This window comes from Vidua macroura, chromosome 15 (genome assembly GCF_024509145.1).
Source record: "Vidua macroura isolate BioBank_ID:100142 chromosome 15, ASM2450914v1, whole genome shotgun sequence".
NCBI classification, from domain to species: domain Eukaryota; kingdom Metazoa; phylum Chordata; class Aves; order Passeriformes; family Viduidae; genus Vidua; species Vidua macroura.
The window spans coordinates 2,971,022-2,982,089 of NC_071585.1; the positions used below are offsets into that span (position 1 = coordinate 2,971,022).

The following is an 11,068-nucleotide window of genomic DNA, read 5'->3' on the forward strand; positions in this document are numbered from 1 at the left end:
AACAGGGATCGCAACACAGGTCCACACATGTGGACTCTGCTCATCACTGATACTTGAAGAAATGTAAAATGTTCTAACAGTCATAAGCAATATGCAACTCAGTTAAAGACTCAGATCACAGTCAACTCAAAGACGTCATCATTCTTCCTAAGCACACGGACATTTCTGAATGTATGTCACTCTGCAACCATTAATGTGACATTTATGTCCACATCCAAGAGCTACCACTCACAGGGAAGAGGTGTATCAGACATGACAGAGGATAAAATGAGTGACCTTCTGGCACGTGTTTCAAATAAAAAGCCCCAAAACCAGACTTTGCTGGTAAATTAGACTCTCCCATCCCTACAATCCTACCAATTTCAATACCAACAAAACTCCAGCAGTAACGTCATACAAGCAAGGGCCATTAATAACATATGAAGGTCTGCTCAAGGCTTGGGAAAGCTTAGTACAACCGCAATGAAACTCTACATCACAACTGTAATAAGGACATATAGCTGGGGAAATGACATTTCCCACAGCATTTCTTAGACACAGAACCCCTGAAGCAAGCACTTCCCTGGGCATTGATTGCAGACAAATTCATTGGAGGATTGCCATCGGTTTCTGGACCCAGGAAAAGGGCGCTTGGTATAAGTGGCACAGGCCTTGGCACTAGGCATGACATGAAGGCACACCCTGGATCACAGAACCCCCCACCTTTGCCTGCTTAGGGGCCAGTCTCTCCCTGGGGCCAATCTCTCCCTGACAAGTAAGATCAGTGATTCTAGAGACATTTTCAGATAAAGTTTCAGACGCACACAGGCCCACCTTTCCACCTGGTCATGACAAACAAGTCAACAGTTTAACTATCATTCACAGAGAGCAGCCCATTACAGGAAAGCAAATGTATGAATCCACAGCTTGGTAATTTATAATCTGAGCATATTCATTTTATGTAGTCCAGCAATGGACCATGGAGGTTAAAGAAACACCTGCTTTCTCTCCAACAGTACTTCCTCACACACTGCACCTGCAAGAGTCTCCTCACACTCGTTACAGATTGCATGGTTCTCTCTGATCGTTACCATTAGCAGATGTACTCCACTGCAAGAAAAGCTGCAGAGACAACTTACCATGGCTGATATTTGACTTCTCACATGACGTGTGCATGTGAGAAATGAGACCTTTTCGCCCATTAAAAATTTAAGGAAACACATCTATGAATGTCTTTCCCAGTCGAGTTGTAAAAATGAAAGGCATGTATGGGACAGCCAAGCAAATGTAAGTGGTGTGATCAGATACTACCAGATACAAAGGCCTGGCTTGAGATCAGTACAAAGAACAAGACAATCATGTAACATCTGCAGAAATGAAGGGATCACACTCATCTACATTACGGCTCTTGGAGAAAATACATAATCTAAACATTAAAAGTAGGGATGTAATGAATTTGCTTTGTGACATTGTGACATTTGTCCACTGTGACATTTCAGATTAGAATATATAAGATTATTAATTACATACATTACATTAACCTGTAAATACCCCCTGGCTCTCAATAGAACTGCAGTAATATCTGTTAAGCCACACACATTTGGGAAGGAGCAAATTGCATTACATTATACTACAGATGGAAACTGAAACCTTGTATCCCTTAGCAGTCTTTCACACATAGAGCCCAGTATTTGCATCTCCTGCCTCTACAATCTTGCATATTGTTTCTTGACCTTGATACTTTGAAAGCAGTTTCCATTAAAATGCAAGTTCTGCAGACGGTTTCCCTTCAACATGCACCAGGATAACCCATGGCCTTCAAAGAGGTATCCTTATAACTCTGTACTAAGAGGAAAGAAATATTTCTCTGCCAAATATATCTCAGAGAAGAAGCAGGAAGGAGGTGAAACACTACCTTCAAGAGATACTGAGGAAGTGAGGATGATATGATACAGAAACAACTTCATTAAAAAAACCCTCCAGCCAAGAGCAGTCGCCCTTATCACGCATCCCTCACAATCCGGAAAGCTCAGACGCGACCCCATGCCCACCAAGGCGCAGCAAGAAGCCCCGCAATCAGCACATCCCTAAGAGATACTTTGCCATCCTTGTCAGCAAACATCGATCAGAAGGACACGGAAAACGCCGGAAAAGAGTAGAGAAGGAACAGAATAAAGAATAGTGGAGAAAAAATTGGTACGGGGAACTCACCGAGACTGAGGCAGAATCCACGGGACGAACGCCGGCAAGATCGTCGTCCCCGAGGAGCGGCGCGGGCTCGTCGGGCGGCGGCCGGGCCGGGAGGGTGTCGCAGCAGCTGCCGGCCGAGAAGCGCAGCTGGCTCTTGCGCGAGTCGGCCGTGAGCGACACCTCGTGCGAGTAGGACTGCAGGAAGGCGCGCACGCCGTCGATGCCCACGAAGTGCGACACGGGCACGCCGCGCAGGGCGCCGCTGTCCGCCGGCAGCAGCTGCTGGCGGCGCCAGCGGCGCAGGCGCAGCGCCAGCAGCAGCAGCAGGAAGGCCACGAAGAGGCACGACACGGCGGCCACGGCCAGCACCAGCCAGCGCGTCAGGCCGGCGGCCGGCTCGCCCGGCGCCGCCGCCTCGTCGGCCGCGCTGCCCAGCTCGGCCAGCAGCTCGGCCACGCTCTCGGCCAGCACCACGCTCAGCGTGGCCGTGGCCGACAGCGCCGGCCGCCCGTGGTCCTTCACCAGCACCACCAGGCTCTGGCGCGCCGCGTCGCGGGCCAGCGGCGAGCGCGCCGTGCGCACCTCGCCGCTGTGCAGCCCCACGCGGAACAGCCCCGGCTCCGTGGCCTTGGCCAGCTCGTACGACAGCCACGCGTTCTGCCCCGCGTCCGCGTCCACCGCCACCACCTTGGCCACCAGCGCGCCGGCCTCCGACCAGCGCGGCGCCAGCTCCACGCCCGACCACACGGCGCCCGAGCCCGCCGCTGCCGCCGCCGCCGCCTGTGGCGGGTACAGCACCTGCGGCGCGTTGTCGTTCTCGTCCACGATCAGCAGCCGCACCGACACGTTGCTGCTCAGCGCCGGCGCGCCGCCGTCCTCCGCACGCACCCACAGCTGCAGCTCGCGCAGCTGCTCGTAGTCGAAGGAGCGCAGCGCGTACAGCGCGCCCGTCTCCGCCTGCACCGACACGTACGACGACAGCGGCGCGCCCCGCACCCGCCCCTCCGCCAGCCGGTAGCGCACGCGCGCGTTCTGCCCCCAGTCCGCGTCCGTGGCGCGCACCGTCAGCACCAGCGCGCCCGCCGCGTTGTTCTCCGCCAGCCGCGCGCTGTAGCGCTCCTCCGCGAACACCGGCGCGTTGTCGTTCACGTCCAGCACCCGCAGCGCCAGCACCGCGCGGCTCTGCAGCGGCGGCGACCCGCCGTCGGCCGCCCGCACCGTCACGTTGTACTCCGACACCTGCTCCCGGTCCAGTTCTCCCGCTGTCACCACGCTGTAGTAGCTGCCGTGAGAGCTCTGCAGCCGGAACGGGACATCCCCATCCAACGAGCAGCGCATCTCGCCGTTGGACCCTGAGTCCAGATCCTGGACGTGCAACAGGGCCACCACCGTCCCCAACGGGGAGTCTTCGGAAATCGCGCTCAGTGCTGATTGCACTGAAATCTCGGGTGCATTGTCGTTGACATCTGTCACTGTGATAATAACTTTCACTGTGTCAAAAAGCTCTCCTCCGTCATGTGCCTGAATCTCAAGTTCGTGGGAGGAGATTTCCTCGAAGTCCAAAGCATTTTTAACAGTTATTTTTCCCGACTCAGAGTCCAGGTGAAAAAGTTCGGACGCCCGGTCTGAAATTTTATGGAAGCTGTATTTCACCTGCCCGTTCAGACCTTCGTCATCGTCGGTGGCTGTGACAGTGAGGAGGACGGAGCCCACGGGCACGTCCTCGGGCACACGCACCGTGTACTCCGCCTGGCTGAACACGGGCGCGTTGTCGTTCGCGTCCAGCACCGTCACGCGGATCCGAGCCGTGCCCGTCCGTGCCGGATCGCCGCCGTCCATCGCCCTCAGCACCAGCTCGTGAAACGCCGCCTCCTCCCGGTCCAGCGCCTTCGCCAGCACCAGCTCGGGACGCTGATCGCCGCCGGGGCCCGCCTGCACGGCCAGCGAGAAGTGCTCGTCACCGCTCAGCTCGTAGCTCTGCAGGGAATTCCGGCCCGAATCCGGGTCGTGGGCCTCGGCCAGGGGAAACCGCGACCCCGGGGCTGTCATCTCGTTCACTCTTAATTCTTTTTCCGTCTCTCTGAAGCTGGGCTCGTTGTCATTAATGTCTGTGATTTCCACTTCTATTTCATAAAACCTCATTTCCCCCTCCACTATCAGCTCACAGCGCAGCACGCATTGCTGCACACGCTCGCACAGCTGCTCTCTGTCAATCCTCTCCGCTGTCACTAAATGTCCCGTATTCCCGTGCACAGCAAAATACTGCGTCCTACCCTTGGAGACAACACGAACGGCATTATCACGGATCGTCGGCAGCTGCAGCCCCAGGTCCTTGGCCACGTCGCCCACGAACGAGCCCTTGGGCATCTCCTCGGGCACGGAGTAGCGCAGCTGCCCCCACGCCGCCTCCCACGCTGCCAGCAGGACGGCCCAGAGCAGAGCTCGCTGCCGCCGGCCCCAGCGCCTCCCCGCCGCGCCCATCTCGGCAGCGGCACCACAACACTGCCGGGAGCTCTCCGCCGCCGCTCACGGATCTGGCTCACGGTATAGCTCCGGCGCTTTGCTCCCGACCGCTCCTGCCAGGCTCTTCTGACTCCCTTCAGCACGTCTCCGCACCGCGGGGATGATCGCAGAGTGCTCCGCCGCCGACTCACCCACCGGGAGAGCGAGAGAGCCGGGCCGCAGCGGGCGGGGCTGCAGCGCTCCGAGCTCCCTCTCGCTCCTCTCGGTCAACAGCGGCGCCCGCAGCCTCCTCCCGGCACTGCACGCAGTGAAATGGAATGGAGTCTTTTTAATACGACGTACGGAGTATTACGAGTCCTAACACAGTAGTATAAAAGCAGAACTTTCCTCACAAATAGTTGTAGAAGACATGATGGAATGACCGGCGCAAGGGTAGAGAAAGAAAACCGACTCTGATATACTGCTGTAGGTCACTTCATCACTCTGTACCCACTGTATCTACAACAACCCAGGAAACAACTACAGGAAAGCTCCTGTAATGAACCTGTCCAGTTTATACATAATTATATTCAATCAAGTCATTCTATAATCCCAGGAAGAAGTTTTTATTTTCTCAGAAATTAAGATGTAAAGTGTTGACGCTTGTTAGCAAAACCTGATTCTCATTATTGTGTATTCATGTAGCTATGGCACATTTTCAACGAAATACTTTCAGGCAGCGGGAAAAGAGAACTACAGCTGCACACCTTAGACTCTGATGGCCTTTGATAAATTTTCAAGTACACCTGATTCAAGTGCCTGAAGTGACAGTTGGCGAATCTCCTACACATTTGATATCGATATTTGAATCTTAGGGCCTTATTATATTTTTATATAGACATTCATAAGAAATACTGGGGAGGGAAGGGTGGAAGGGGAACCAATCAAAAAACAAAACAAAAAACAAACCTAAAAGAACAAATTCTCTATACAGGGACCAAATACCTCCCTTTTTATAAAAAAAGATAAGAAAATAGGTTCTGGAACAACAACAACAACAAAAAATTACAATGTTTCCCCCCTCTTTGAGACCTCAGTCTTCATCTACACCTGTGTATGAAGGAAATATTAGGAATGGTAAAAGAAAAAGAGGGAACTACCAGCCAGAATGGAAAAGGAAAACTAGCAAAATTAACTCGTCCCGTTAATGGTACCAGTCCTATCATTTCTGTAACAGTGTTCACGCAAAGGATGAGTGACAATCTCTTCTTTTACTCCGGATGGAGAACCTGCCACTGTTCTATCCATGAGAAACGAGTCTTTGGGGAGTCCAAGACTGAAAAAGCGTTAAACAAGGGGTATGCGGTCAGCTTTTAAGCAAGTCCCAGAACACGGATTCAGGATAAACAGATCATTAAGGAAAAATCTGCAACAGCGAGTATCTGCGTTATTTCCCCAGTGCCTTCATGAAGAACCACGAATCTCCTGCACAGTTATGATTCCCCATCACAGTTACTAATTCATACGATTTCAGTCAGATCAAGAGATGCAGACAAAACCTCCTAGATGAATCTGAAGCGGTGGCCACAGCAGAATCAAGTGCTATGGCTAATTGCCTGTTCTTAGAAAAAGAAATCACCTCGTTCTTTATTCCTTCTCGGAGACATGGACCAGCCATTCCAACTACACCACCCGGGGAAACCCAAGGAAAAGAGGGCAACGGTTGGGAAAGACTCAAGGAGAACAGCAGGAACTCGCAGCTCTGCAGAAAGAACTGCAGAGAAAAATGATGACTGGAATAAGCAACCAAACCTGCCTTCCACTCCTGAAGAAAACTCAACCCCAAATTCACTTGACACTCTTCCAGCAGGGAGGAACAACCTGTAATTTCTCCTTTCATCTTGAAAATGCACACATCTCAGGTTAAAAAAAAAAACAAACAAACCTAAATAACAAGCAAACACGAGCCCCGACCTCCTAGCAAACCAAAAGTGTTAATTCCCTTTTTGGAATTCTGTTACATAGAATCAGTGGATCTCTTTCTGCAGAGTAAGAATCCCTGTTCTCGGTTGAACTGCCAAATAATTGTTTAAAAAGCCTTTGAAAAATCATGACTGAATAATATATATCTGTCCCATTAATGCTGCCTTTTCTGCAGCAGCATTCCCTCGAAACATGGGGCATTATTGCAAGGCAATTTTGGACACAGGATTAAAATCCGAGTGGCATCAGACAAATAACATCGGGAGGAAAAATAATCAGCCTCATTAGACCTAGCATATGTGTAGCAGCCTTCTCTCAAAACATGGGAGGGCAAACAGGAGAGGGTTAGAAGAACCCTCTGTAACTTCTCAATCAACAGAGCCAGGTGCATGTTCTTTTTCGGAGTAAATACCGAAATAGCATTGACCGACAGACAATGTCCAGATCACGACAAGTATATCAGTCTGGGGAAAACGAGAAAGCCTGTTAAGAAAGGCTGAAGGAGAACAGCAGGAGCTTAAGGTTTTACAGACCTGCGGTGCGTCGGGATTGGCAGGCAGCTCTCCCTCGGCGGCGTTACTACTCGAGATCTGCTTCTCCAAGGGCTCCCCGCCCAGAAGCTCCTCCGCCGACAGGACGGGCACCGGCGGCGGCGGCCAAGCGGCCTCGGGCACGGCGCGGGCCGGCGCCGCCACGCACAGGTTGTAGGAGTAGGGCAAGGTGCCCTCGCAGAAGTCGGCCGGGAAGGCGGCGCCGGCCAGCGAGAAGCGCTGCGCGCCCAGGCAGCGCAGCACGGCGGGCGGCCCGGCCCGCCGCAGCCGCGCCAGCACGGCCAGCGCCACGCTCAGCACCAAGAGCGCCGACAGCAGCGCCAGCGCCAGCACCAGGTAGAACTGCAGCTCGGCCGCCGCCGCCGCCTCGGCGCCCGCCGCCCGCTCGCTCAGCTCCGGCAGCGCCTCCTGCAAGCTCTCGGCCAGCACCACGTGCAGCGTGGCCGTGGCCGACAGCGCCGGCTGCCCGTGGTCCTTCACCACGGCCACCACCCGCTGCTTGGCCGCGTCCCGCTCGGACACGGCGCGCGCCGTGCGCACCTCGCCGCTGTGCAGCCCCACGCGGAACAGCGCCGGCTCCGACGCCTGCACCAGCTCGTACGACAGCCACGCGTTGCGCCCCGCGTCCGCGTCCACCGCCACCACCTTGGCCACCAGGTAGCCGGCCTCGGCAGAACGCGGCACCACCTCGAAAGGAGCCGCCGCCCCTCCCGCAGCCTCTCCCGCCGCCGCCGCCGCCGCCGCCGGCCACAGCACCCGCGGCGCGTTGTCGTTGCGGTCCAGCACGAAGACGCGCACCGTGGCCGTGGAGCTGCGCGCCGGCGAGCCGCCGTCCTGCGCCCGCACCGCCACCGTGAACTCGCGGCACTGCTCGTAGTCCAAGGAGCGCTGCGCGTACAGCGCGCCGCTCCGCGCCTCCACCGACACGAGCGGCGCCGCGCCCGCCGCGCCCGCGCTGCCGCCCGCCAGCCAGTAGCTCACGCGCCCGTTGGCGCCCGCGTCCGCGTCCCGCGCCTGCACGCGCAGCACCAGCGCGCCCGCCGCGTTGTTCTCCGCCACGTACGCGCTGTACGCCGCCTCCTCGAACACCGGCGCGTTGTCGTTCACGTCCGACACCTCCAGCACCAGCTCCCTGCTGCTCCACAGCGCCGGCCTGCCCCGGTCCCGGGCCACCACCGTCACGCGATGCTCGGACGCCTGCTCTCGGTCCAGCGCGCCCGCCGTCACCACCTTGTACGAGCCGCCCGAGGACGCCACGATCGACAGCGGCGCCTCTCCCGACAGCTCGCACGACACCTGACCGTTCTCCCCAGAGTCAGGGTCCTGCATGTTTAGGAGAGCCACCACGGTGCCAGCCGGCGAATCCTCGGGCACTGGGCTCGACACGGACAGCAGCGTGATCTCTGGTGGGTTGTCGTTCACGTCCAGCACCTCCACCTCCACCTTGCAATGCGACACCAGACCGCCACCGTCCCTTGCCTCCACCAACAGTGTGTAAGCTCGCGTCTCCTCGAAATCCAGTGGTTCTTTGAGCATGATCGACCCAGTCTCCGCTTCTATAATGAATTTCTTAAGTACCTTGGCCGGCGTTTCCCCGAAGCCGTAGGTGATGTGGGCGTTGGTGCCAATATCGGCGTCGGAGGCAGAGACATTCAACACAATCAATCCCGGAGGCGTGTCCTCGCGCAGGCTGACGCGGTACCGGTCGTGCGCGAACACGGGTGGGTTGTCATTGGCGTCGGTGACGTTGATCCAGAGCTGGGCGGTGCCAGTCCGGGGCGGGTCTCCACCATCCAGGGCAGTCAGCACCAGCTGGAGGCTCGGCTCGCTCTCTCGGTCGAGCGCATGGCGAAGCACCAGCTCCGCGAACTTGCTGCCGTCCTGGCTCTCCTTCACCTCCACCGCAAAATACTTGTTGGTCTCCAGCTTGTAGCCCAGCAGCGAGTTACTGCCAACGTCCGCGTCGTCAGCCATGCCCACGGCAAAACGGGCACCTGGCGAAGTCAACTCGTTGACCTCCAGCTGAAATCTATCTCGCCGAAAACGCGGCCCATTGTCATTCACGTCTTGAATGTCCACCTCGACGTGGAAAACGTTCAGCGGGTTATGCACCAGCACCTCGAAGATTACAGAGCAAGACACCGACTCGCCGCACATCTGCTCCCGGTCCAGCCTCTCGTTCACGTACAGGTTCCCGTTCTCCTCATTCACCGTGAAGTATTTCAGCTGCTTCTTGCCTGCAGACGCCACCTGCAGCTTCCGCGCCGGCAGCTCGTCCGCGCTGAGCCCCAGGTCCCGCGCCAGCGGCCCCACGAGCGAGCCTCTGCCCAGCTCCTCGGGGATGGCGTAGCGGACCCGCTCGGCCGCCGCCCGGCACCACACGCACAGCAGCAGCGCGGCCAGCAGCGCGACCCGCCCAGCGCCTGTCCAGCCCTGCGCTGCCGATCTGACCTCCATTCCCTGCTTTCCTGAAGGGTATCCTGTGGACGGGTAAAAATCAGCCTTTCCGGGTAGCTGAACCAGTATTCGAGAGAAATAAATATAAGAAATCCCTGCTGCAGATTGGAGGACGGGCTGAGTCGAGCGGTTCCTGCTTTTCTCTCTGCTCTGAGCAGTGCGGGGCAGCGCTAGGCGGGCGCCGGGGAGGAGCCGACGGCTGAGCAGCTTCACCGCCTTGGCCAACAGTGACACCCTGAGTCCGTGCCCGAGAACCGCAGCGTCCAAGGTAAAGAACAACGCAAATGTCCTGCCCTGCATTCCCTTGCCTCGGGAAGGATTGGAAAATACAGATATTGTCAGAAGCGAGAAACAGAAAGTCTATCAGTCCTGAAACCGTGCATCTAGAAATTCCTGTTGTCTAAATTGCTTACACTTGTAAGTCTTCTGTCGGACAGATCCTCTCCCTTTTCTTGAGGGATGTGGGGCAGGACCTCGGTCTCTGTGGCACTGTCAGCTTACTGATCTCTTGGGTGGAGCGCTCGGCGTCCCCGCTGCCATCGTGCTGCCCCCGTGAGGGAAAAGGCAAGGCGGATCGAACACTGAAACACTGCTTTGGGTTTATTTATGATAGCTGAGATCCCCAGCTAACACTAAGCTTTCCAGCTTTGAACAGTGGTCGTTGATGGACAAGCAAAGCCGGGAATCCCAGACTCTGAGAAAACCACAGTGGTCACATCAGACCTGATCCCATCTCTTTCGACATTCAAAGCTTAGCATCATCTTATCAGTTCCCATACAATCCAACCCCGAGTTATTCGTGTGTGTGTATCCCACAAACCACTCCCTGATATCCTGAACAGGCAGATACTGTAGCTGTTCTCAGGCGTTAAAGAACATTTCCTGGGAAATGTCGGCGGCAGCTATGGTTGTTTGAACAACCAAGAGTAAATAGATTCCTTGCGAAAAGCCGTTTTATCTTACCTGTAATCTAGATCCTCGTCTCTTTTACAGTAAAGAAAAAATCGCCAACCCCCTCCCCCCCCCAAAAAAAAAAAATATCCTGAAGGAGGGTTGTGTATCATCACAGCCCCTTATGCAGAAGACAAGGAGAGGTTAGAAAACTCTCCACACTATCTACTCGATGGAATTGCTCTGGCACATTCTCCAGTCCTGGGTGTCTGAGATGCCAGTGCCAAGCTATCCCCCCGGATCAGTAATGTCTCGTTAGAAAATGTGTTTTCCTACTAACTGTGGTAGTTCATCTAGTCAAGGATAATTCCTTTCCATCCAGCTGCACCTGTACACAACTTCTGGTAACAAATTAACATTCTGTCAGAACAAGACGTGGATTTGAATTTCTAATGTTTCAGAAGCCATGCAAAACTGTGGAGCATCTCCAGAAGAAATTGAGAGATGGATGTGGTTGTTTCCATGGGGGCAGGGGAATTCTGTTGAAATATGTCACAGACAATTCACTGCCTCCT

The 11,068-nt window shown here is 55.5% G+C and overlaps 1 protein-coding gene across 1 annotated transcript; it reads right to left on the reverse strand.

The window, feature by feature from the left end:
• Positions 1-4,695: 4,695 nt before the first annotated feature.
• LOC128815070 (protocadherin gamma-B5-like) lies at positions 4,696-10,846 on the reverse strand. Its single transcript, XM_053991466.1, has 4 exons — positions 10,834-10,846; positions 7,280-9,625; positions 5,887-5,941; positions 4,696-4,930 (listed from the first exon to the last, which is right to left on the reverse strand). The coding sequence occupies exons 1-4, from the start codon at positions 10,844-10,846 to the stop codon at positions 4,696-4,698; spliced, it is 2,649 nt and encodes an 882-aa protein (XP_053847441.1).
• Between the last annotated feature and the right edge of the window lie 222 nt (positions 10,847-11,068).

What these genes read in the sequence shown, in the direction of transcription:
- LOC128815070 (XM_053991466.1), bottom strand. An exon ending in CAACCTGTGCGTGGCGGCGC is followed by an intron (nt 5,942 to 7,279) that starts CGGCCCGCGCCG and finishes TTTCAGTCTTGG; the next exon opens with ACTCCCCAAAGACTCGTTTC. An exon ending in TGGCAGGTTCTCCATCCGGA is followed by an intron (nt 4,931 to 5,886) that starts GTAAAAGAAGAG and finishes CACTGCGTGCAG; the next exon opens with TGCCGGGAGGAGGCTGCGGG.